This window comes from Dendrobates tinctorius, unplaced genomic scaffold, assembly GCF_039654945.1.
Source record: "Dendrobates tinctorius isolate UK_male_01 unplaced genomic scaffold, ASM3965494v1 ptg000434l, whole genome shotgun sequence".
Lineage (NCBI taxonomy): Eukaryota > Metazoa > Chordata > Amphibia > Anura > Dendrobatidae > Dendrobates > Dendrobates tinctorius.
In genome coordinates, this window is record NW_027362097.1 from 674,299 (window position 1) to 701,412 (window position 27,114).

Here is a 27,114-nt window from a genome sequence, read left to right on the forward strand (position 1 = left end):
CAGAGATCCAGGGCAAATGGATATCTTGCCTCGAGCGACTTCTGGCCCGAAAAACGCCTATCCAGCCTTTCTCTGTGTCGTTGCACTATGTCCTTGAACCTTGAACTCTGGGTGAATGCAAAATACTCTATGCGGTCTCTTAGCCCACTTGAAAGATACCTTATGGCCTGAGGCCAGGGTGGAATCATCCTCAATCCCCAGGGTCTGATTGACAGCCTCGAAGAGGCTGTCAACTGTTTCTCGACACCCCGGGGTGTCTAGGTCCAGGGTTTCGTCTGAGTCATAATCTGAGCTTTACCCGCTCTCAACTGCTGGTGAAGGAGAGCGAGACGCAGAATTCACGGATGCCGAGGCACCGGATGGGCCGGGAGACGCCGTGTGGGTTTGTTTCCCTTGCGTCTGCCTGGAGTGAGAGCGCCCCCTTCAGGCCGGAGGCTCTTGTGAGGTGGAGGACCCCTCCCAGACCGGCGAGCCACTATCCCTGCCCCTATCTGGGGTGCGAAGGGACTCGATCGCCTTTGTAAGCGATGCCATAGACTGTGACAGTGATGGGGCCCATTCCAGGGGATTTGGAACACTGGGCTCGGTCGCAGGGGAGGGCTCATGGGCGCGTTCGGAGTCGCAGGCTTTGCATAATTCGATGCTCTGCGCCCGCGGAAACGCGGCCCGACAGGAGATGCATGCAGCATATAGGAACGTGTGCGTCTTCACTTTCCAGGCCATATTGTATCTGCCAGGCATCAGTACTGCCCTGCTGAAGGGTTGGGGGGGGAGTAGGACACTCCACGATTAGACGTAGCGTGGCCTCTAGAGTCAGGGGTCGCACTTACCCCGGGGTCCTATGTCCCCACGTGTCCTTGCCGCGCACTGCTCCTCTCAAAGATGCGCGCAGTTCAGCTGTGGGTGGGCCGATGGAGGCAGCCGTCCTTTCCTGGTTGCGGCCTACCCTGGAGTGAAGCCGGCGGCTCGATTTATTCGGCGCCCGCCCAGGCCACGGAGGGCGGGCTGCCGGAAGTGAGGTGGAAAAGGGAGGGCGGGACTTCCGTCCGCGGCCTAACACCGGCCGAAGCCACGGGCTTGATTTTTAGCGTCCGCCCGCGAAGGGGTGGCGAGCGGGCAGGCCACCACACATCAGTCAAGGAAGCGTGGCCGGCGTCGGGACACGGCGTCAGGCACGCCGCCAGGGAGGGGGAGGGGGGAAAAAACCTTCGCTCGGCTGCCCGAAGGCAAGGGCTCCAGCCCTATGGACGCTGCCGCAGGGCCCTCCCAGGCAATCCCCTCCATGAAAAAGTTTCTTACACTTGCCAGTCCTACTCTAACATGAAAACCAACAGAAAGAGGAAAAAATCCTCCAATACTCAAAAAAAACACCAAAAACAGGCAGAGATGCTTACCTGTATAGACTGGCCTCAAAACAAATGCACTCACGGGGTGCAGCGGACCCAAGTAAAATGGCAACTGCACAGGTGCAATAATGCCTAATGAAACAGCCAGCCTACAATCAGGGATTGGCCGTGTGGCACACCAGTGCAAAAAAATAATCCGTATGTGGCAATGTTCACACAGGGAACGCAGAGCATATGGTTCACAGCCTCTTAGCAACACCATATAAGGGGGCTGCCCAGTGCTAACTATAATGCATCCCGTGTGAACAGAGGCCACAATTTACAGAACCATTTGGGCCCAACTGCACCCTGAAAAAATATAAAGTGCACAAAAACATATCAATATATGTAAGGTATTGGTTAATATTATGGCCATAATACGGGAGCTGGCAAACTACGTCAAAGTTCCTTACACTTGCCGGTCCTACTCTAACATGAAAACCAACAGAAAGAGGAAAAAATCCTCCAGTACGCAGACAAAACACCAAAAACAGGCAGAGATGCTTACCTGTATAGACAGGCCTCAATACAAATGCACTAACAGGGTGCAGCGGACCCAAGTAAAATGGCAACTGCACAGGTGCAACAATACCTAATCCATGACGACTTCACCGATCAGGTAGAGGGGAGGGGGGCCATATCCAGACCGATGCAGGCACCCTAGCTCCATCCTCCTTCCAGAGATGGGGAGAGGGACCGTCCGCCGCCTTGCAGCACCGCCGTCTAGCGTTGGGGGAGCAGTGGGGGCCGCTCGGACTGTCTTGTGCCTCTGTACAGCCCATGGTTTCAAATACCTAGGGGTGGTGAGGGCTACGTCCGGCATCATGTCCCACGTCGCGGGAGAGGATACGTGGAGGGACACTCGCATGTCCTCGCCCGTTGATGGCTTGTGGAAATCGGACCCTTTCAATAGGGTCCGTTGCCCCTGTCTTATCTTCATAGAAGGTAAAAATAAAAAAGTCTGGGGAAAACGGCCCAGATAGGTCCCACGGTGCGAGAGAGGATACGTGGAGGCGACACTCACACGTGCTTGCCCGTTGTTGGTTTGGGGAGATCGGCCCCTTTCAAAAGGGTCCGTCGCCCCTGTCTCATCTTCATAGAAAAAAAGAGAAAAAAAAAAAAAGTCTGGAGAAAACCAGACGTGTGTGCCTCCAATGGACACTAAGCATAAAACTGGTTTCCACCCGCAATCGGGGTGAGGGTGTATACGGCGGAGGAGGAGCTAACCTCTTTTTTCACTTAGTGTCAGCCTCCAGGCGGCGGTAGCATACACCCACAGTACCTGTGTCACCCAAAGAGATGAAGGAGAAAGAATCTTCATCTTTCTTTCAATCTTTGCACAGAGACATATAGAAGAAAACGAAGGTCTCGAGCACAGAACAGTCGGTTATGTGAATGAGCCCTATGTGATTATAGGTTTACTTGATTTGTGTGTGAAGAGCAAGAGAACCAGAATTGTGGGAGAAAAGAAAAACACAGATAACAGTCAGGAAGTGACTGACATTTTCACTATGCAAAGTTTAGCTTTTCTTACAATAAAACAAAACGAGAAGAAAAAAAGCAAAAACAAAGAATAAGATTAATGTATTTAAAAAACAAACAAACACAACAACAAATGTTGCGTAAAACACTGGGATCCATTATCTAACGAATAGATTTGGAACTCGGGGCTTTTGAATGTCACCGTTAATCTACATCTTCATATCTTGGGAACTTCTGTTTGCTGCTTCTTGCTAAGAATTGAAAGCTGCAAACAACCTCTGACAAAACAGATTTGTTGTGCCCTAAAACCGCTCTTCGCAAAATGAAACACCGCAAAACAAAAGCAATTAGTGGTCAATAAATAGAAAAGATTAAAATCACCTTTCAAGCTTCAAGATGGAGGGAAAGCGTCCTCCTCGGAGGACATATACCTTCAGTATGACCTGCAGATGTATGTCGCTGATTCTATCTCATGCTTTTAACACATTAATCCACAGAAGGTTATCGACTCCCAAAAGTATAACTAAATTAATCCTGGAGTTCGGAGCAGCGAGCACTTCACATGCACACGGCCCATGGAGGATTCTCACACAAGATTTAATCCCCGTGTAATTAAGTGCCCCCCTCCCCAGACCGTGGTGTTCTGTTTATTACCAGCTCGTACGACGGAGAGGTACGTGTAAATTAGGAAGTACTCACAGGGGGCTCGGAGAATGGGACAGGCTTCCCTGCGCCTCTTAGAAGGATTGCCAGTCGTTTTAGGAACAAGTCATCTGGATCAATGTGTTCGGCTTTGCTTTTCTCATACAAAGAGACTGCGGCATCAACCTCCTTGTTCGCTTCTAGAGGGAAATTTTAGGGAAGAGATTAAAAAGGCGCCTCGATGAAACGGTCAAGTAAATCATTGATGGAAGAAATGTGGTGTGTGGATTGTTCACGCCCAGCTTTATAATAATCTTTATTTTTATATAGCGCTAACATATTCCGCAGTGCTTTACAGTTTGCACACATTTTCATTTAGGTCAATGATTATGAGCTCCAATACCAGATATAAACTATGGTCAAGAATGGCGCAGTTTCTGGGTGGGCACCACCGGACAAACTAAAGGGATATTATGGTCTAAGCAAGTTATCTGCTACAGGTGATAAAAGTTTTGCCCATCACCATAATGGAGGACCATAAAAGAATAGATCGACAGGTTGCGCATGGTCCCGATACTCCAAAGTCTATGGCGCAGGAGATAGGACAGTTGCACCGAGCTTTATTTTCTTCATTAGTGCCATAGACAAGAATGAGGCACTAGCTGAAGTTCTACCCAACTCCTGGGTAGGGAGGAAACAGTGGACACAAGCGTATAGGTGGCTGTCCAAGATTTGACCAACTTGGCAGAAATCAGCAAAGGCACAAAACTAATACCTTATACTCATCTGCTAATTACACCGTAATGCCAGTGCAATCGCCGATGGTCATGTTGGTCTTTGCAAACTGTCCTGAAGTGATGATCTCCCGAGGCCTCAAGCACGTGGTCGGGTCATAAGCCCTAAAAGTTGAGTTCAAAAAGACCAGCAGAACCACCTGAGAAACTGCAATGGATCAATGGGGCAATTACCAGATGGATATAAGTTTACCCTTGCCCCGACCCCCTTAAACTTTTCACAAACTGCACTAAATCCCATCTTGATGCCATTTACCATAGTCTCTCATCAAGAAGCTGTAGTGGACTTGCTTGTAATATGGATCAGAGAGTAAGTTGATCAGTCGAATCGTTTTTTCTTCCTGTAGATGGAAAGGGGAGAAATTTATTAAACTGCATAGTAAAGCTATACTCCACATGTAAGGTAGCAGGACACAAAGCCAAAGAACGAGGTCTTCAACCTTAGGTCCCATTAACGAGAGAGGAAATGGTGGTCCTCAGTGTGCAGGACTTAATGCAACCACTTATATGATTAGCCAATAAACTTGATGGGCGCCATTTAACAACATTTATCACAATACAGTACTACTGGCAGCTAAATAATGATGGGGCAAAAAAAATTGGTCTCGATCGCAGGGTCTTCTGACCCGACCTAACTGCCTGGAATATGTGGCCTTTATCACAAGTTGGGGGGTGCAGCATTCGAGCCACACCTTACGATGCGGATGCGGTCTGCGTTTTAAAATCAGCCTCAATAAATTTTATTTAAAGGGAATCTCACCAGGTTTTTGCTATGTAATCTAATAGCAGCATGATGTGGGGACCGAGACCCTGAAACCAGCGATGTATCACTTAGTTTACAGTGTGCAGCAGTTGTGATAAATCAGTTTTCTCTGCTGCAGATCTAGCAGAGCTCAAATGCTCAGCTGTGTATAACTCCGCCCACACCACTGATTGGCAGCTTTCTCATAATACGTAGAAAGCTGCCAATCAGTGATGGGCTGGACAAGGAGGCACGAGACACCTAGTCCTGTAGTAATAATCTCCTGCTGATAAAACACAAATTTTTGTTGAAACAGCAAAACACAGCCCAGTAGTGACACGTCGCTGGAAACAGGGTCTCTACCCCTACATTAATCTGCTCTCAGATTACATAGCATGAACCCGCTTACCAATTTCCTTTAAGAAAACTGCACCAAATTTCATATCATCTATGCCAGTCTGGTAGTCGGAGCGCCTCCACCTCCTGCACTGGTTTCAACATAGAAGAAAGTTTTATTCCCCTTCTTACGCCGGTATGTGATCAGTGACACCGTGAAGGGGACCGACTAGCTCATTTTAATAACTAAGCCAAACCCTTCTCAGGTTATGCCTTGTCATGACCAAAGTGGAAGGGGAGGCTCCCGTAGTGGTGCAGATATCGGGAATACATCTAAACACCTTTTTTTTGGACAATGCAAAGTTACGACTTAAAACTAGATAATAGCCTCAGTGGCGATTAATAGTCATCTGCCATAGACGTCATACACAGAAAGAAAAAGAGGGGAAAAAAACCCCAAAAAACTAACAATAGAACCCCAAAACAATGCATAGATCAATAAATTCAAGATGTACCTCCTTCCGTCCCAACTGTCTGATAATGTGGCGGCCCAATATTGCTCTCTGCTCCGCAATGGCACTGCATCTCTGTAATGCACAGAAAAACATGGAGACATTGTAGGAAATGACATAAAAGAAACAAAAAGAAAAAAAAAACATCACACAAATGTAAAAAAACAAAAAACAAAAAAATAAACAGGAGAAAAAACATCATAGCGAGAAGGGTGCAGATTAATCACAGCGATGGGAGGAGTAAACGCGAACAGTAAAGCTCAGCCTAATCATGCCGATCTGTCATAAATACGTCCTTGGCGCGGCGCGGTGTAGGTTTGCTTAAAAGAAAAAAAATAAAATAAAACCAATGCTTCAGGAGAACCAAGAAATGAGATTTAGGGACTGAAAAAGAAAGACGGGAGGGGGAAGGAAGGAAGGAATTCTATTCATCTCCAATTATACTGCCAAGCATTCATGAGTGAGCTCGGGATCATAAGGTTAATTATACATTTAATAAGGTGTCAGGGAGATAACTGTTCATTTCTTTAAAAAAAATTAAAATGTACAAAGCAAGTTCCCTTTAAAGTATAATTACCTACACTTATGCATACAAAAGGACTGATTTCAATCTGTTTTATAAAAGCTTTTCAATGCAACAGACAGTTCTTGAGAGAGAGAGAGACAAAAGTTATAAAGTAAAAAAAAAAAACAACAAAACTTTACATGACAAGCCTGAAAAATCAAGTGTCTGCGCGGCACCGCGAGGTGATGTACAGTCAATCACCGCAAGACAATATTATATACACGTTATTACACGCGCTGCTGTCACCTGGGAATCGCAATTTAATGAGACACTGTACATTTCTTCAGCAACAACGACCCACCGCAGCCGCTCATTTAAAGGGGATCTTGGGCTATAGGCGTGAAGGAGATACGGTGTCGCTGGCAATTTATTGGTTGTTTAGACAGGTATTGATGATCTACTTTTGGGACTATGGGGGTCTGATCCAGCTGACACTTGGCGCTGTAGCCAACAGAAGCTTGCACTGTACCGAGTCGCAGCAGCGCAGCTCCCTAAGCCACGTAGTGGCCATTTTCGAGTACTACAACTGAGCTCCTTCCTATTAAAGTGAAGATCTGAGGAGCAGCAGAGAATGTCCACAATGCTGTACTGAGCACTGCTGTTCCAGTCTCTCCAGTGGTGATTCCACCAGGTGCTTGGTGATTGGCAGGTCTGCCAAGTGTGAGATCTCACTGATCCAAATGATTGGTCTAAGTGCAATACAATTGTTTTTGTTATTATGTTATTCTATGGGGCCGTGCATGTGTCAGATTTTCTCTTCAGAGTCGGTGGGAGGAAAAAAAAATGACAAAGATTGAGCCGATATTCGGATAATTTGCAAGTCAATGATTCCATGGGAAACATCGGCCCTCACTTGGATGACCTCTGAGTGCAGTCCAATTTCCACAGACTGATCTTGAATAGGGGAGATGGAGACTTCTCTTTCTCCATTACCTACTCATCCGAGAAAATCGGATCACACTCTGATCACACATTGTGCAAATAACACTCTGATCAATCAACCCGATTTTCTCAAATGAGTGAATACATGGCAGTCTACACCTAGCCTTAGAATAGGTGATTTAGGGGGTATTCCCATCTCCAAGATCCCATCCCAATATGTAGTAGGTGTAATAATAGTAGTATTAGCAAACACCTCCAATTAGAAATGTAGTATAGTTCTTCTGATTCGCTAGGTCACTTACCCCATGTGCAGGCATTGCCGTAGCATAGATATCCATAGTTACGGCCATTGACAACTGTCACTATTATGAGTGGTCATAACCATGGATACCTAAGCTACCACAATGCCATGCACATGAGGTAAGCAACAGAGAATCAGAAGAACTATACTATATTTCTAATTGGATGTATTTGCTAATAGTGTCACACATACTACAAAGGAAATAAAAAAAATCTGACCTTGTAAAATAATTGTGACTGTTACATTATGTTGTTAAGACAAAGTTGTCCCCTTTTGGGAAAGCCATGTTTCAGCAGCGGAAGGACTACCCACCATTGCTTTGATGTTTACATGCTATCCACAGGCTCCTGGTGCAGATGCCGTAGGACTGACTGCTAGACAAGTAAGGTGCAATTTATTTTTTGTTTTTTTTTTATAAAACACTGCTCCCAAAGACGGAAATTTTCTGAAAGAGGATGACCCCTTTAAAAACACCTAATTGGTACCAGATGATCTGCCAAACATGCGACCAGGTCTGCGGTTCCAAGAATACTCTGTCTCGTAGGAATTAAAGTGTAGGCAGGGGGTGAATATTTTACAAGTGGCTTTATATATGAATGGAGACAAAAAAACAACACGGAATTAAAAAAAATAAAAAAATTGCTGCAGGAAAGCTAAATTTTACCCTAATTTGTGACTTTCCTGTAATTGAGGACCTTGTTCGGCCTCCCCATTTGGACCTCTGGAGACCATTTCCACGCTGCCCTCTTCTTCACGCAGAAGACCCTGATCACATATTACCGGCAGTCCCGTCCTTCGCTTTGCATGTTGAGCAGCAGCCGACCCCGATGTGTACGGCGAGGACTGGAGCAGCGGTTTTGCTCTTCTTTTACAGCTTCCAGCTTTACCAGCTGCTCAGCATTTTAAGTGAATATACTGCGGATCACTATTGGAAATTGGTAACCGGCCTTAATGTGACACAGGGGGTCTATACAAACCCGGCAATCTGCGGGATCACTGGGATTGTTTGACTGCCACCCGCAGGGAAGCGACTCCCCGTCTGTGGCTGTTTGTGTACACTGCCAGCGGCAGGTCTCATCCCCGACCGCTCCGCACGCATTTGGCTGCGCTTTATATTTAGCACTATGTAAAATGGGATGAATGCCGTCGGATCGCTTCCCGACGATTGCTCATTTTTTTTCGGCAACTGGGAAGAGCCTGCGTTCTTCATTTAGCATGCTCGTGACACACGCAAGGGTAAAAAGGAAAATTGGATCGTAATAAACAATCAACACGTGAGCAATGCTCATACAGAACGAGGAAATAATCGCAACCGCAGGTCTCCCTTTTAGCATCTGTGTTAATAGAATGGTCACGTCTGGCCAGGTGACATGACTCTCGCTGCTTGCGGGGTGCACAGAATTTATGTCTATTACTAGAAAAAACAACAAAAACAAGGTGTGTAAAGTGATCCCTCCCTGTGCAACAAGTGAGGGCAGAACCACATTAAAAACCCAATTCCTAAGCAAAATAGGGGATCCCAGGTAACACATCAATCTACGTAAGGCACAAATTTATAATGTCCAATGGAGCATGTCCTAATTCACATACAAAAAAAAAAAAACAGTCATGCACCGGTATAGTGAGATCTCCCACACAGTTCTAGATTATTAAAGAAGCCCTCCTCCTCCTCCTCCCATTAAAATTATTATCCTCTTAATATATTGCAATCATCATATTATCTTGCACTCTGCACTTACAATTGCTCATTTTGCCTTTCTACCCTGATAATTCTTCTCTTTTCCATTAGGTCTATGACATCACATGATTAATAACTGGCTAGCTGAAACCTTCTAAGCTCTATGTAACAACAGAAATTCTATTTTCCCTGCATGAGTCATCACTGTAAAAGTTCCTGGCAGGGTAAGGAACAAGCTGGGTCAGGAGGAGTTGAAGAGGGGAAATGATAAATGCAGGGAAACAACACTTCCTGTTTCTACATAGAGCATGGAAAAGAGAAGAATGTAAACCTGTTACCAGTTTTTGAGCCTATGAACAAATACCACGACCTTTAACTGCTCCTGTGCTGCGTCCCGCAAACATGTCTATCAGTTCCTGACTCTCCTTGTATAACCCCCAAAATACCATTTGATATGTTCCCGGACTGTGTGTAAATGAGGATAGTCCGGTCCGATGGGCGTCCTCGCTGCTGTGTCTGTCCCTCCTCCAGCTCCTAATTGCGTTTGATTATCTGACCTGTCATCCACATAGCGAACTGAGTGCCTGCACAGTAGCCACACAGGGCCGCGCAGGCGCATTCTGCTCTGCCCTACTCTGAGCAGCGCATGCGCAAGCTCCTAGCTTTGATTGATGTGAATGGCGAACCGAGATCTTGCGCCTGCGCAGTAGCCTGATTCTGATGACTTCGCTATGCGCTTGTGTAGAGTGGTTCTTTTCTCTGCTCACAGTAGGACAGAGGCTACTGCGCAGGCGCAAGGCTCTTGGTTCGCTATGTGAATGATGCGCCACATCAATCAAAACAGGAGGACGCGATTAGGAGCAGAGAGAAAGGACAGACGCTCCAGCAATGACGCCCATCGGACCGGACCACCCTCATTTACATACAGTGCGGGAGCATATCAAAAGGTATTTTTTGGGGACAGACAGGGGGAGTCAGGAGCTGAAATAGTTGGTGGTATTTGTTCATAGGCTTTAAATTGGTGACAGGTTCCCTTTAACTAGGTAGAAAGGCAAAATAAGAAATTGTAAGTACACAGTGCTAATATGATGACTACAATATTTTCGGACAAAAACTTTTATGCCTTTTTAAGGGTTAAGAATACCTTTGTCATGGAAAAAAAATTAACAGAACTTTGTTTCAGTCCGCAATCTTCATTCCTTCATTTTCTGTCCCCTCATTTTGCAACCTGAACCAACTGTCAGATTTCTCTCTTGTGGTAGTGTCCCTCCCAGTAATATAGGCTGAATGATGCGATCTTTGCAATATTCTAATTGGCACAGCTTCTATCCTGCACACATTTCCTCTTCATGTGCTTTCTTCCCTTTTTTCTATAGCTTGTTTTATCTACCACTCCCTGAGACCGTACATGCTTTTTCCCCTCTCCATGCTATGGAGATCTATGTACAACTACGCCCCCCAGCCCACTGCTGTTATCTCTAACATTGCAAGAAGGGAGGAGTGGCGCAGTGAGATTAGAACCAGAAGATCTTTTGTAACATTTTTTTCCCATCACGCAGCTAGATAAAAGGACGTACAGATACTGAGCAGCAGCAAAATAGTTTGAACATTTTAGAATAAAAACCATTTTAAAAAGTTGCTTACCTGTGCATTTAAAAAGCAAAGGAAAAAAATAATCTGTGCTAAGGTTTACATGGCTTATATAATACAAGATTTATTTCATATACCTAGCTGCTTTATTAGGCAAGTGCCGAAAATTCCCATTGAAATGAATGGAGCCAGCAGCAGACCCCTACACAGCAGTGAGTAGTGTGCACGGAAAACTAAGAGAGGTAGGCAGCACTACTCCAGAGGGCTGATGATAGTACCTGAGGTCAGACTCTTCATCAATAAGGGGATATTCACCGCACACTTATTTCAGTGGTGCTAAAGGTTTTATTACACACGCAGGCTAATGGTTAGAGATGAGCGACTTTGTTCAGATTCGGTTCTGAATACGATCGGAATTGAATATGGTTTTTGCACTATTCTTCGAACACAGCCGAACGTCATTAGAGTCAATGAGAGTAGAAATTACCGAATATGTTCAGCACGATCATAAGCCAAACATTCGGCACGGATAGGGTTGGAATATGGCCCGAATACGTCAAAATCAGATTCGGGGACAAACTCCGAACAAATTCGCTCATCTCTACTTATGGTCAGACAAAAAGGTGAAGGGACACAAAGCCACATAAAACTAACTGGATGGATAACATTTCAACCCTTTCTGGGTCTTTATAAAAAAAAAAAAAAATCAAGTGGTTTAATATAGGAAAGGAGCGCTCGCTTTTTAAAAAGTACAAAAACACCCTAAAACCATTAAATATTTGGTGTCGACATGTTCATAATGCGGTTTTTGCTCATCCCACCTCACAAAGTTGTATATATCCCTTAATGGTATCAATCCTACAGTTCATTATGAAAAAAAAACAAAACAAAAGAAATAATACTGCTGTATAAAGGGAAAAATAAATTACTGTAATCATATCTACTATAAAAAATTTGTCTTTGTTTTTATCCAGGTACAATGAATGCCATAAGAAAAAGCTATAAAAAACAATACCAAAACTGCGATTTTATGCTCATCCAGGCTGACAAATGAAATAGAAATGTATCAAAAAGTTGAACGCGCGCAAACAAAAGGACACTAATGAAATTTACAGCTTGCTATAATAAATGAAATAAAAAACAACCAACTCTTCACAGTTTATGGAAAAATAAAAAAACGTCATGGATACAGTATGAAAAGAATATTGCAAGCACAATAACATGAGGATACAGAGAGATCCAGTTGATTGTAGATTGGGACTTGGGTCACCAAGTAAAAGCTCAATAAAAAAACAAACAAAACAAATGCCCTCATGCTATTTACCTGTAATAGATGACTGGCTTCTTCGTCTCTTCCCATTCTGACATAATTTACAAAGAGATCGGTAACGGGTACGTAGTTTGCAAACTGATTGGCCATTCGCTCCGCCAAGATGCTCACTGCCAGAAAAGAGATGGTGCATAGGTAAGTAATGCGCAAGAGTAAAGGTTTTCTCTATGTGCAGCATATGGCTCAGCTTTACTCTTGCCCACAGTATGGAAAAATTGCAATAGAGAGATCCAAACACACCAAAGACGGAAGTGCTCAAAGGGATTCTTCTAAATTAGAAGCCAAAAATAAATGCAGAAGATGTCATTAGAAATTATTAAATACCTTTAGCAAATCACAGTTTTGCCTAGGGTGGTAATCATCACAAACAAAAAAAAAAAAAAAGAAAATTGCACCTTATTGTTAAGCAAACAGAAACCCATCTTATAAAATAGAAAGGACGAGAGGTTATGAGCATGTGAAGTAGGAGGCTCCTTTGCTGCGATCTAAAGATTGCTTAACAATACATGGCATAGGTTATCTTTGGGTCATGGAAGCCGCTCAGCATTCAGAAATACCAGGAGGACAGCACTGTGAGCTTCCTCTTCCTACCTCGGCACTCCTGGTATCTCCAGTATTGGATCACAGACAGGCTGGACAGCAGTGTGAGCAGTCTCTTCTTACCTCAGCACTCCTGGTATCTCCAGTATTAGATCAGATAGACAGGGTGGACAGCAGTGTGAACAGCCTCTTCTTACCTCAGCAATGCTAATGTCTCCAGTATTAGATCGGATAGGCAGCAGTGTGAGCAGCCTCTTCTTACCTCAACAATCTTGGTATCTCCAGTATTGGATCAGATAGACAGGGTGGACAGCCTCTTCTTACCTCAGTACTGCTAGTGTCTCCAGTAAAAGATCAGATAGACAGCAGTGTGAGCAACCTCTTGTAGCAATTTTGATAAAATCATCACTAGAGGACAAGTAAACCTACTACCATGTGGTCCTCCATATTTATGACATCAGTATAACAAAATCCCAATCACTGATCGATAGCTTTCTATGCACACAGTGTGCATAGGCAGAAAGCCATCAATCAGTGGTGTGGATGACGTTATACAGATACCAGGATGCAAATAATTGCTAGATCTGCAGCAGATGAAACAGGATTTTTGGTTGCTTACCATAAAATCTGTTTCTTGGAGCCTTCATTGGGGGACACAGGAACCATGGGTGTATGCTGCTGCCACTAGGAGGCTAACATTATGCACATAAAAAAAAGTTAGTTCCTCCTCTACAGTATACACCCCACCGACTGGCACTAAGTTAATCAGTTAGTGAGAAAGCAGTAGGAGAAGCAACAAGATAGAAAGAACAGACAACTCAAACTGTAACAATAGCACACAGAAGAAAGAACAGGAGTTGTAAAACATGGGAGGGTGCTGTGTCCCCCAATGAAGGCTCCAAGAAACAGATTTTATGGTAAGCAACCAAAAATCCTGTTTTCTCTATCGCTTCATTGGGGGACACAGGAACCATAAGACATCCCAAAGCAGTCCCTGGGGAGAGAAACAGCAGAAAAACTCCATTCAGGTCCGAGAACTCACCACTGCCGCCTGCAAGATCCTTCTGCCTAGGCTGGCATCTGCCGAAGCGCAGGTATGGACCTTGTTAAATTTGCCAAATGTGTGGATGGAAAGCCAGGTTGCCGCTTTGCAAAGCTGTAAGGCGGATTCCCCATGGTGTACTGCCCAGGAGGCGCCCACTTCCTGGGTAGAGCGAGCCTTAATCCTAGGGGGAGGGCACTCTGTTCTTAATCCGGTAAGCCTCCAAAATTGCAGTTCTGATCCAGCGAGCAATCGTAGCCTTAGAGGCCGGCAGGCCTCTTCACGCACCATCTGGAATGACGAATAGGAGATCTGTCTTGCTAAAGGAGGCGGTCCTAGACAAATAGATCCTCACTGCCCTGACCAGGTCTAGCCTGTTCAATGAACGCTCCAGAGAATGAGTCGGAGCAGGACAGAAGGAAGGGAGGACAATATCCTAGTTCAAGTGAATACCACCTTGGGAAGGAAAGAAGGCGGAGGCAGCAGCACCATTTTATTCTGGTGAAGAAGCAAGAAGGGGGGGGTGACAGGAAAGGGCTGCCAACTCTGAGACACATCTAATGGAGGTGAAAGCCACAAGAAATGCCACCTTCCAGGACAGGACGGACAGGGAGACCTCTCTGAGAGGTTCAAAGGGAGAAACCCTCATGACCTCCAGAACAAGACTGAGGTCCCAGGGGTCCATGGGACTCTGGTATGGGGGAGCTGCATGCATTCTGACTTGAGAACAGGAGGCTACGGACTTCTGAAAGAGAATGGAGAGGGCTGATACCTGCCCCTTTAGAGAACTAAGGGCAAGACCAACATCAAGTCCCGCTAGGAGAAAGATCAAAATGGAAGGAAGCAACAAAGTCATTGGCGGAATGTCATTGGACTCACAGCAGCGGAAATAGGCTTTCCAGGTCCGATAATAGACCCTGGAAGACGACGGCTTCCTAGCCTGGATCATGGTGCGTATCACCCGATCAGAAAAACCGGACGCTCTTAGAATTGCGGTTTCAACAGTTACGCCGTCAAATTGAGCGAATGAGAACTCTGGTGGCAAATCGGACCTTGTGACAGAAGATCTGGAGTGTCTAGGAGCCTCCAAGAGGTGTCCGCCAGAAGATTGATGATCTCTGCGAACCAAGACCTTCTGGGCCAATCTGGTGCGATCAGAATGACTGGCACACCCTCCGCTTTGATCTTAACAGCCTGGGAAGAAGCGGAAGGGGAGGAAACAGATAGGGAAGCACGAATTGCGACTAGGGAAAGGCCAGAGCATCTGCGCCCACTGCGAGGGGATTGCGGGACCTGGAGACGAACCGTGGAACCTTCCTGTTCAGCCGGGACGCCATGAGGTCCACATCCGGAGTTCCCCATCAAAGGCAAAACTGATGGAAGACGTCCTGATGCAGGGACCACTCTCATGCCGTGAGACTCTCGCAGCTGAGAAAAATCGGCGGCCCAGTTGTCCACGCTGGGAATATGCACTGCGGATATTGCCGGAACAGTCGCCTCCGCCCAGAGGAGGATCCTGGATACCTCGGCCATCGCCAGGGGACTCCGGGGCCGTCCCTGGTAATTGACGTATGCCACTGCGGTGGCATTGTCCATCTGAATTCTGACTGGCAGACCCCTGAGAAGCCTTTCCCAGTGACGGAGGGACAGAAAGATAGTCCTTATCTCAAGGATGTTGATCGGTAGAGAGGACTCCTGTGCTGACTAACGCCCTTGAACCGTCAGATGGCAAAAAACTGCCCCCAGCCGAGAAGGCTGACGTCAGTTGTCGCTACCTGCCAATGGACAGGAAGGACCAGCCCTGGGGGATGAGATGGGATGACAGCCAACAGTCCAGAGACCGCTTGACTCGGGAAGAGAGACGAAGCGGACGATCCAGCGACAGGACAGACCTGTCCCACTGTGAAAGGATGGCCCGCTGAAGACGTCTCAAGTGGCATTGCGCAAATTGAATTGCTTCCGAGGCAACCACCATTCTACCCAGTACCTTCACTGCTGAAAGGAAGGAAAGAACCGGAAGGCCCTGAAGAGAGCGAACTCCCTGCTGGTGGATTGCTCTCGTCTTCGGGGAGAAAAACACTCACCTGTCGGGTGTCGAACATCATCCCTAGGAAGACAAGGTGCGGAGTCAGAAAAGACAGGACTTTTTCCTGTTGACTAGCCACTCGAACCGGGCCAGGGAGTCGAGGATTATGGTCAGGCTTTCCTGGGCCTGAGAGAGAGACGGAGCCTCGATGAGGATGACGTCGAGGTATGGGATGAGCACTAGGCCCCTGATCCTCAAGATGGCCATTAAAGCTGCCATGATCTTTGTGAAGACACTGGGAGCGGTTGCAAGTCCGAACGGCAGGGCGACAATCTGGAAATGGTTCCCCTGTACCGTGAAACGCAGGAACCTCTGGCGAGCTGGAAAAATCGGAACAAGGAGGTAGGAATCTTGAATGCCTATGGAGCACAGGAATTCCTGAGCCTCCATGGACGCAATTACTGAGCGGAGGGACTCCATCCTGAAATGTCGCAGGCGGACTCTTTTGTTCAGTGACTTCATATCAGGAATGGGCCGAACTGCGCCGTCCTTTCTTTAGTACTACAAACAGGTTTGAATAGAAACCTGTGAAGTGTTCTTGTTCTGTGACGGGAACGATGACCCCCGAACTGAGAAAGGAGGCGATGGACGCAAAGAAACCGGATCCAGAGCAGGATCTTTTGGAGGACGGGATTCGAAGAAATGATCTCGGGGACGTGAAGCGAACGCTATTTTGCATCCTGAGTATCCCTGACCCATGCGTCCTCCACCGAGGCGAGCCAGACGTCCCTGAAAAACAAGAGATGACCGCCTAGACACGAGTCATGCCGAGGAAGATGTGCCAGGTCTGGGACTGGTAGACCTACCATGGGAGCTTTGAGGACGCCAGGAAAGAGTGGGCTTGAGGAAGCCTTTTTTCTGACCTGGCAGGTCTGCGGCCTGCGCTGACCGAAAGAATCCTCAGTAGTCGCGAAACTGCGAAAGGGCTAAAAGGGGTGGAATTGCCGCTTCCGAGAAAGCCGGCGAGGTGTGTACTGGGGGGAGAAGAGAGCTCGTGCCTCCCGTGGTCTCTCTATTAATCTGGTCCAACATGGGGCCAAATAGTCTCCCTGGAAGGGGAGGCTGTTAAGCAACTTCTTTGACAATAGGTCTGCCTGCCATACTGTGAGCCAAATATTCCTCCGGATGGCCACTATATTGCTGGACGCCTGAACAGCGCAGGACGCAGCATCCAGAGAGGCAGATATTCCCCTGCATAAGAAATCTGGTCCGCAAGGCCAGTTAGCTCCCTCGGAGGAGCTCCCGCAATGATGCCCTTACGAAGTTGTTTGGCCCATCTCATTATGGCCTTTGAGACCTAGATAGAAGCAAAGGCCAGGCATAAAGTAGAAGCAACCGCTTCAAAGCCTGACTTTGCTAGCGATTCTATCATCCTATCATTGGAGTCTTTGAGGAATGCAGCATTAGAAAGCGGGAAGACGGTGTTGGTTGACAGTCTGGAAACTGGCGGGTCCACAGCCGGGGAAGTCGTCCAGTTAGCGGTGAGCTAAGGAGAGAAGGGATATAGGATGCAGAGGCGCTTCCCTCTTTGAAAGTGTCTGGTATGGTTCTCCCATTCCCTATTGAATATCTCCACAAACTGACTGTGTGGGGCAAAGATCTTGGAAGGTGGTTTTGACCGTCTAAACGAAACCACCTCATCTGCAGGTTCCGTAGAGGTATCTCAAGTCTGGTTGACCGCGACAATAAGGCTCTGGACCATATTTCTCATGTTGGAGGCCTGCGCTCTGAATCTAGGTCCGACTCCTCTTCTGAAAGCGCGTCCGAAGATGCCTTGCCTGATTTGGGAGAGGGATCTTGCCATGAATGACCGGATGGTGAGATGGAGCGGGAAGAGGACCTAGAACGGTGCGCTCCTATTTGGGTCTCCTACGGCCTGTGTTGGAAGGACCGTACGGAGAATCCTGTGACCCACTGGTGACTGCGGGGGGCAGGAAGGAGCAATTTGTCAAGTAAGGACACCAGGGTCTGCGAGACCCTGGTGAAGTCCACCATAGACAGAGAAGAAGCCCACCCTGGCAAAGGGGTCTCAGTCTCGCCTCGGGTGAGAAGGGATTCCCGGGTAGTGGGCACAGTGGAATTGCTGCAGTCCTGACAGAGGGGAGAGGAATGACTGACCTGAAAGGAGTCTGCTTTTGCAAGAAGAGAACGCAAAGTATCTGACCAGAGTAGAGGAAGAAGAGGAAGAGGAAGCCGGAGGACTAGAAGGCTCTCCTTTGTGCTTAGGCATAATGAGCAGACCCACTAACTGATGCCAGAAGGTTAAAAGACAGCGAGAGATGCAGGGGAGTGTGTCAGTCTGCAGAGCAGAGCTACTCACAGTATCCTGTCCAGAAGACTGCTTCCAGGCTGTAGAGGCTACTGAAGAAGAGCAGGTCCTATAGGGAGAACCCATCGACGGGACCACATACCGGAAAATGGCGACCGCAGGTTAGATGCCAGAGGTCCGTGTATGAAATTGCGCATTGCAGGCAAGTGAGTGCGCTGAGAAAAGCCCGCTCTCTAAAGCCGGAAAAGGGACGGAGCTAACCGCCAGGTCTGGGAGCAAAAAGATGGCGGCGATCGATACTTTCCCTGCGCCGCTTTTCCGATGAGGTCTGGTGGAGTGGGCGGAGCTAGCCTCCGAGTTAAGGAGGCGGAAAAGGAGGGGAGACTGAGAAGACGGGGGCCTGAGCCAAGGAGGAAACTAGGCCGGAATAGAAGCCAGGGCCTAGATTAACACCTGGAGACCGCCTACTGAGGGGAGGGGGCGGTGCGGAGGCCCTAAAAAAACGGAGCTATCCTCTGGATCCGTCCAAAAAGGTAGCCTGGTGCCGGAAGGGGAGCGGGAACCGTGGGAGGCTGCACCGGTCCATTGAATAATCTGGGGAAGTAGCTAGAGCTGAAAAGGGGTCCCCTTAAAACCCTAAAATAGGGTTGAGACAATACTTACCTTCTTCCTCTGACCTTTTCTTTATGAAGAACTAGTCCTGAAGGAACCTAGGGAAAAGAGGGAAGAGGTACCTCTCCATCCCGGTGATGTTAGACGTCCGGAAAGGCCTGTTGCAGGACATTAACGTCTCCTCCAACAGGCTCTGGTGGGTGGGAGACGATGGGGCAGGACCAGATCCAGATCACCTAAGCATACTTCTGTGCTAGTGGTATGGGTCCTGCCGACTAGACCTATGAGGATACGGGGTGGCAGTACATGCCGTACTCAGTCTCTGCGTTGGTTTACAGTAGTGACCTTTCACACTGTATCCCTCCTAGTACCTGAAAAGGAATGACGCACATTGAGGTAGAAATGGGTCTAATAAAAGACCTGAGTCCACCTCCTTCTGACACTAAGCTAAAACTGAAACTTAGTGCCAGTCGGTGGGGTGTACACTGCAGAGGAGGAGCTAAATTTATGTGCATAGTGTCAGCAGCATACACCCATGGTTCCTGTGTCCCCCAATGAAGCGATAAAGTGATTTTATCAAAATAACAGCAAGAAGCCCAGTATGCCAGTATGTGATACAACGATGGAATCAGAGTCTCTGCTCATACATCATGACAGATTCCCTTTAAAGCATGGAAACCACCTACATCTAATATGTAAAGCTTCCTCCTACAAGGAGCACTGAACTTTAGACGCACGTATAACAAAATATAAGCAAAACATGAACTATAACTAGTCTTACTACCCCTATACAAAACGCATACATACATTTTTCCAGGGCCTCTTCCATGTTGTTCCTCAGTAACTGGCTGATCAAGAATGACGAGTGTGTCTTTTTAGGCTCATTGATGCACATAGACTCCATCATTGAGATCCCTTCTTCATAGTTTCCACTAAAAACAAACAAAATAAAACACAAAATTCATACAAGACCGTGAAATGTTTTTACGTAAATCATCAATGATCAAGATATTTTGGGACATGGGATATGCGATACTCTTGCCAAACTTCATGGAAAATGGCCATATCCCCCAAAAATGGAGTGTGGCTGCAATGTCCCTTGATTTGTCCATATATTAACAAGTATATTAACAAGTCCCATTTTTTTGTAATTCTATTTAGTTTTAGAGGTCTACTTGTGCCAAATTGGAAGTCTGCTTTTTTTTACCCCACATCTATAAGTGAGTTGTGACTGGTATTGCAGTCAAGCACCATTTTCGGCAGCAGGATCATGATGCATTTCCACATGGGGTAGGTAGGAGGCGCTACTGACAGGCATCATGGCCTATCCTAATTATTAGGCCAGGTGTACAGTACCTTTCAAGCGCCTAACGGATGTAATATCAGTGGCGGCAATAACTGGAAAGTGAAAAGTGATAGAGGACACTACAACATAGGCAAACTGCAATTCCGAAAACAGCCAATGAGCCGGCAAGGGCGCTATAAATCTCTTTATTTTTCTAATTCTGGACGGCTCCTTTAAGAAACGATGGGTCAGAATGTGGTTAGTGGAGCAAGACCCCAACATTGCCTTTCCCCCTGAGTAAAACTGACTCGCTAACTAAGGTTAAAACACTAGATGCAAAAAAAAAAAAGGGAAACATTAATGTTCAATACTCAATAAATAATGTATGAAAACTTCATCTACATTTCTGGTAATATTGGATAAAATATTTAGCGGCAGCACTTTCCTGCACGACTGTCCGGCTTCATTCAAGAACTGATAATAAATATAATTTGTCTGTGGCACTTCGGCGCTTTCCATTTTATCCTGCGAGGAGTGGGCTAATAATTTAATATGTTTACAACAGGGGGGGGTGTGTATATATATATATATGCGTGCAAGCGTGCCGTCTGCATAACGTGGGACGACAACTCCATTTGGCAGCGGCTCGGTTCTGCTCTCAGCCGCTCTACCTGCTCATATGATGAAGCCATGCAAGAATGGTTTGAGAAAAATCAAGTGATTCTGCACCTAGCAAATGCAGCCGGTGCTGTAACTCGTCGTGGCGTTCCTGTACTTATTGCAAGAACTTTTAAGATTACCTTGTGGCTTTTAATTTAATGTTATATATTATTACTACTCGATTTAAGTAATGGGCACCGCACCGAGAAAGAAAAGGAGTTATTTCAAATTACAGAATTACTGCTCAGTAACCCTTTGCTTGCAACTCATCTAAGGGAAGAGCTTAGGGCGTGTTATAAACCTAATTACGACAAAGGCAACATTGAAACTGCAACGTCAACAAGGTAAAGTCATGGAGCTATGGAGATCACAGGATGGATAGACTGGGAAATGATCCGCAAATTATGAGAAAAAGGAAACAAAATTCTCAAAACATCTCAATTTTATTCAAGTAGAGTATGAGCGCCACATACAGAAATCCCCGCACTTATAGCCTTAGCTGCTATCGGTAATGTTATTAATGGTTGTGTGAGGCATATTCTGCCAATGCAATTGGGCAAATCATCAAGATCCAATGCTGGCAGCTGCCTTTTCAAATGCCGACCAATTACGTCTCAGATGTGCTTGATGGGAGACAAGTCAGGAGACTCTGAAGGGCATGGTAGCACCTTTATGTAATGCAGAATACTCACAGTAGGATGAGCAACATGTGGCCTGGCTTATCTCATTGTTCGGGTATAGATGTGTAGTGATGTCAGCTGCGAAGCAAGAGTGATTTGTGTGCTCTTTACAGCACTAAAGTGATATAGGAGATGAACAATGTCAGAAGTGAGGAGAGAATGATTTGTGTGCTCTCTACAGGACAGAATTGATAGCACAGGAGACTAACAATGTCAGAAGTGAGGAGAGAGTGATGTGTGCACTCTACAGGACAGAATTGATAGCACAGGAGACTAGCAATGTCAGAAGCGAGGAGAGAGTGATGTGTGTTCTCTACAGGACTGAATTGATAGAGGAGACTAGTAATGTCAGAAGCAAGGAGAGTGATATGTGCTCTCTAGAGGACTGAATTGATAGAGACTAGCAATGTCAGAAGCGAGGAAAGAGTGATGTGTGCGCTCTACAGGACTGAATTTAATAGCAGAGGTGACTAGCACTGTCAGAAGCGAGGAGAGTGATTTGTGTGCACTGTTCAGGACTGAATTGATAGCAGAGGAGACTAGCAATGTCAGAAGAGAGGAGAGAGTGATGTGTGCTCTCTACAGGACTGAACTGATAGTAGAGGAGACTAGCACTGTCAGAAGCAACGAGAGTGTGATTTGTGTGCTCTGTCCAGGACTGAACTGATAACAGAGGAAAGGAGCAATGTCAGAACAGAGGAGTGATGTGTACTCTATCCTGCACAGGAATAGTGATCACATAAAGATTTACTCTCTCATAGTGCTGTCGATCAACGTTCAAATGGCAGTCATTTTAAAAAGTGGGTGGACCAGTGCATAAAGATATTAAATTATACAAATGGTGCATGGTGTGCATTCATCTGCAGATTACAAAAAAATAGTTTTTGTGGGGCAAGAAACAAATTTAAAGAAAAAAAGGAGATTTTTGTGTACTCACCGTAAAATCTCTTTCTCTTAGCCTTTAATTGGGGGACACAGAACCTTGGGTGTTATGCTGCTGTCCACTAGGAGGCGACACTATGCATAATCTGAAAAAGATTAACTTTGGCTCCTCCTCTGCAGTATACACCCCTGGACGGCGTCAGCCTTCTCCAGTTTTGTGCCAAAGCATAAGGAGGAACGTAACCAAATAACATAACCATGCCTGTAAGAAGGCTACTATGTACGAGCTCAAAGAACAATATGAGAACTCAACAGGAAACAACGGCCCGTAAGGGCAACAGGGTGGGAGCTGTGTCCCCCAATTAAAGGCTAAGAGAAAGAGATTTTACGGTGAGTACACAAAAATCTCCTTTACTCTGTCGCCTAATTGGGGGACACAGAACCTTGGGACGTCCCAAAGCAGTCCCTGGGTGGGAAGCAGTGGACGAATATTGTACTGACAGTCCCCTAGACTTGGGGTACTGCCGCCTGCAGAACCAGTCTACCCAGGCTCTCATCCGCTGAGGACTGGGTATGAACACTGTAGTGTTTCGTAAACGTGTGTAGGCTAGTCCAAGTGGCTGCCTTGCACACTTGTTGTGCCGAAGCCTGATGCCGAATGGCCCAGGAGGCCCCTACTGCCCGTGTAGAGTGTGCCGTGATACCGGCCGGAAGAGGGGAACTGTTAAGTCGGTAGGCCTCATGTATGGTGGACCTGATCCACCTGGCAAGGGTAGCCTTGGAAGCCGGCAACCCCTTGCGACTACCTTCAGGAAGAATGAAGAGGGAATCAGATTTCCGGAAAGGTGCAGTCCTGGACACGTAAATTCGCAATGCTCTGACGAGGTCAAGCGTATGCAGAGCCTTCTCCACTCTATGAACCGGAACCGGGCAAAGGGAAGGCAGTGAAATCTCTTCATTAAGGTGAAAGTTGGACACAACCTTCGGAAGGAAGGATGGTACCGTGCGGAGAACCACCTTGTCCTGGTGAAAGGCTAGGAAAGGCCGTCTGCAGGAAAGTGCTGACAATCCCGACACTCTGCGTAACGAGGTGATCGCCACTAGAAAAAAACACTTTCTGAGACAGAATGGAGAGTGGAACTCCTCTAAGAGGTTCGAAGGGTGGAGCTTGCAATGCTGTCAGGACCAGATTGAGGTCCCACGTATCCAGCGGACGTTTGTAGGGAGGAACCAATCGGGAAACTCCCTGGATGAAAGTCCTTACTTGCGGTTTAATAGCAATGCGCTTTTGAAAAAGGACTGAAAGCGCCGACACCTGAGTCTTAAGCGAACTTAAGGATAGCTTGGCATCTAGGCCCGATTGAAGAAAACCTAGTACCTTCGGGAGGGAATAAGTGAGTGGGACTTTTCCATGAGATTCGCACCAAGAAAAGAAAGCTCTCCAGGTACGATAATAGAGCTTGGCGGAGGCAGGCTTCCTTGCCCTGATCATAGTTGTAATGACTGCCGGTGAAAAACCTGCCTGGGTTAGAATCCAGGTTTCAAGGGCCATGCCGTCAAATTGAAAGCCCCTGAATTCTGGTGGAAGAACGGACCTTGAGACAGAAGGTCGTGACGGTCGGGTAGACGCCAGGGGGCGTCTGCCGTAAGTTGGACGATGTCGGCGTACCAAGTACGTCTGGGCCAGTCTGGTGCGATGAGGATGGTCGGAACTCCCTCTTGCTTGATCTTCCTCACGACCCTGGCGATTAGGGGGAGGGGTGGAAAAATGTACCGGAGTCGGAACTGGGACCAGTCCTGGACCAGGGCATCCGCTCCGAGCGACCGCGGGTCGTGTGTCCTGGCCATGAAATTGGGAACCTTGGTATTGAGATGGGATGCCATTAGGTCCACATCCGGGTTTCCCCAGCGTTGACAGATCTGGTAAAAAAATCTCGGGATGGAGAGACCACTCCCCCGAGTCCATTCCTTGCCTGCTTAGGAAGTCGGCTTCCCAGTTTTCTACACCCGGAATGTGTACCGCAGAAAGTACCGACCTTGTGTCTTCCGCCCAGTGGAGGATATGAGCCACTTCTCTCATCGCCTGGGCGCTGCGGGTCCCGCCTTGGTGGTTCACGTATGCCACAGCCGTGGCATTGTCCGACTGTATCCGTATGTGCGAGGCTGCAAGCAAGTGATGAAAGGCTCTCAGTGCCAAGAGAATGGCCCTGATTTCCAGAACATTGATGGGCAATGTCACTTCCCTCGGTGACCACTTGCCCTGTGCCCTGTGATGTAGGTGCACCGCCCCCCAGCCTGTCAGGCTTGCATCGGTAGTCAGGATCTTCCATTGTCCTGAGAGGAATGGCTTCCCTCGTGTAAGCGAGGTTGGTTTGAGCCACCAATGCAGGGACCTCCAGGTTGATGACGTCAACCTGAACTCCCTGTCGAGGGAGAAGGGGTTCCTGTCCCAAGATCTGAGTATGGCTAGTTGAAGGACCCTGAGGTGAAACTGGGCAAATGGCACTGCCTCTATTGCTGCTGCCATCCGGCTGAGGACTCTCATGGCAAACCGGAGAGATCGAGGAGGACTGCGAAGGCGTGTGCGAACTCCCAGACGGATGGCCAGTGTCTTGTCCTTGGGAAGGAGCACCAGGCCCCTGGCGGTGTCGAATACCATTCCCAGGAATGTTAGAGTCCGAGTTGGGATGGTCGACGATTTCTGTAGGTTGACTAGCCATCCCAGGCGACTCAGTGTCTAGAGTGATTGAGACACTGACCTCGCAGTCTTTGAAAGTGGTAGACTTGACGAGGAGGTCGTCCAGGTACGGGACGACTAGGATGCCTCTTGAGTGCAGGACGTCCATGGTGGCCGCCATGACTTTGGTGAACGTTCTTGGAGCCGTGGCGAGTCCAAACGGAAGGGCGACAAACTGGTAGTGGTTTTGGTTGACCGCGAACCTGAGAAACCTTTGGTGGGCGGGAGCAATTGGTATGTGGAGATACGCATCCTGTATGTCTATGGAGGCGAGGTATTCTCCCTGCTCCACGGATGCAATGATGGACCGGAGGGACTACATGCGGAAATGACGGACCCGTACGTAATTGTTGAGCTGTTTTAGGTCCAGTATGGGTCGGACGCCGCCTCCTTTCTTGGGGACTACGAACAAATTTGAGTAGAATCCTCGGAATCTCTCGTTCGCGGGAACCGGCACCACAATTCCTGATTGAAGGAGAGAGGAAACCGCTTGGTGGAAAACACGAGCCTTTTCTGGTGGTGTTGGAGGAACAGAAAGGAAGAACCGATTCGGTGGAACGGAAGTGAACTCTATCTTGTATCCGGAAGACACTATTTCCCTGACCCACCTGTCTTCTGTAATAGGCAGCCAGACTTGCTGAAAGAGTAAAAGTCGGCCGCCTACTGGTGGGGTGTCTTCCGGAGGTCTCGAGTCATGATGAAGTGAAGTTCTGAGGTTTTCCTCCCTTGGGTTTCGCTTGGCCTGCTTTCGACTGCCAAGCCCTGTCCGGTCGCTGCTGCGTCCGTGGGTTGTCTCTGCGTGGAGAACGGTTGCGGTTTTGCACTGGGCGTGAAAAGGACCAGCATGAGGAGTTCCGAAAGGATCGGAATCGCGTCTGGTTTCTTCGTTTAAACGTGCGTTTCGGTTTTAGTTGAGGGAGAGAGGTACTCTTACCCCCAGTGGCACTGGCTATCATGGTGTCCAACTTTTCGCCGAAAAGTCTTCCAGTAAAATACGGAAGTCTCGTGAGGGACTTCTTTAAGGCCGCATCCGCTTTCCATTCTCGCAGCCAGAGGATGCGTCGGATCGTGATGGCGTTAGATGCTATTCCCGCTACACCTCTGGCGGAATCCAGGGCTGCATGAATCATGTAGTCTGCTACCACTGCCATCTGGACCGCTTGGTCTGAGAGTTCAGGATTTGAAGCCTGAAGACCCTCCTGTAGTTTTTTGGCCCAAGCCAGGATGGCCTTGGATGCCCAAACTGAAGCAAATGCAGGGCCCAGAGAGGCGCCTGCCGCTTCGAAAATAGAACGAGCCATGCGTTCTACTTGCCGGTCTGCTGCGTCCATGAGGGTTGAGCTATCCGGCAGAGAGAGTAAAGTCTGCGCTGCTAGCCTAGAAACCGGAGGGTCCACTTCAGGTGGATCTGTCCATTGTTTGGTGTCTTTCTGTGGGAAGGGGTACTTCGCTTCCAAATATTTGCGATTAGCGAATTTTTTGTCAGGCTGCGCAAACTGTTTGGTAAGTATTTTCTCAAACTCATCGTTATTAGGGAAGACCTTAGGTGGTTTTTGAACACTTTCGAAGCAAATCCTATGTTCTGGGACTTCCGGGGGCGACTCTGGAATTTTTAGCACCCGATGAATGGCAGAAATTATGTCCTCGACTAGCGCTGTATTGCTAGGGGGACCGTTTCATTATCTGAGTCGGAGTCACAGATGCCCTCCGAATCCTGTGCCTCGCTAAGGTGATCCCTGGAGGGGGACCTGGGGCGGGGGTCTTCTGTGGTGGGGGATCCCTGTGGTAAATTGCACTGTCTGTGGCAGGGGACTGCCCAGGAGACCTGGAATGACGCTGTCTCTCCCTAGAGGGGGACGACCTTGTGCTATAGTGCGACTTAGGTGATCGAGACCTGTGGGTCCGCTTACGTCTGTGAGAATCGGAAGCAGCATGTTCCTGAGACAAGCTATCCGTTTGCTGTGTACCGTCCATAGCCGTGGCCCAACTCTGCAGAGCTTGCAGTAATGTAGCAGTTAGGTTGTCTATGGACTGTGACATAGACTGAGACATCTGAGTTGCCCATTCCGGCGTGGCCTGTGA

The 27,114-nt window shown here is 47.4% G+C and overlaps 1 protein-coding gene across 1 annotated transcript in view; it reads right to left on the bottom strand.

Moving 5' to 3' along the window:
• The window catches only part of LRPPRC (leucine rich pentatricopeptide repeat containing), a 213,246-nt gene that overhangs the window by 5,844 nt on the left and 180,288 nt on the right, over nt 1-27,114 (bottom strand). The window contains exons 33-37 of the mRNA XM_073564219.1: nt 19,596-19,720; nt 12,234-12,349; nt 5,897-5,968; nt 4,560-4,644; nt 3,567-3,709 (exon numbers count right to left, since the gene is read on the bottom strand). Coding sequence (XP_073420320.1) covers nt 3,567-3,709; nt 4,560-4,644; nt 5,897-5,968; nt 12,234-12,349; nt 19,596-19,720 — 541 coding nt within the window. The remainder of the gene's footprint in view (nt 1-3,566; nt 3,710-4,559; nt 4,645-5,896; nt 5,969-12,233; nt 12,350-19,595; nt 19,721-27,114) is intronic.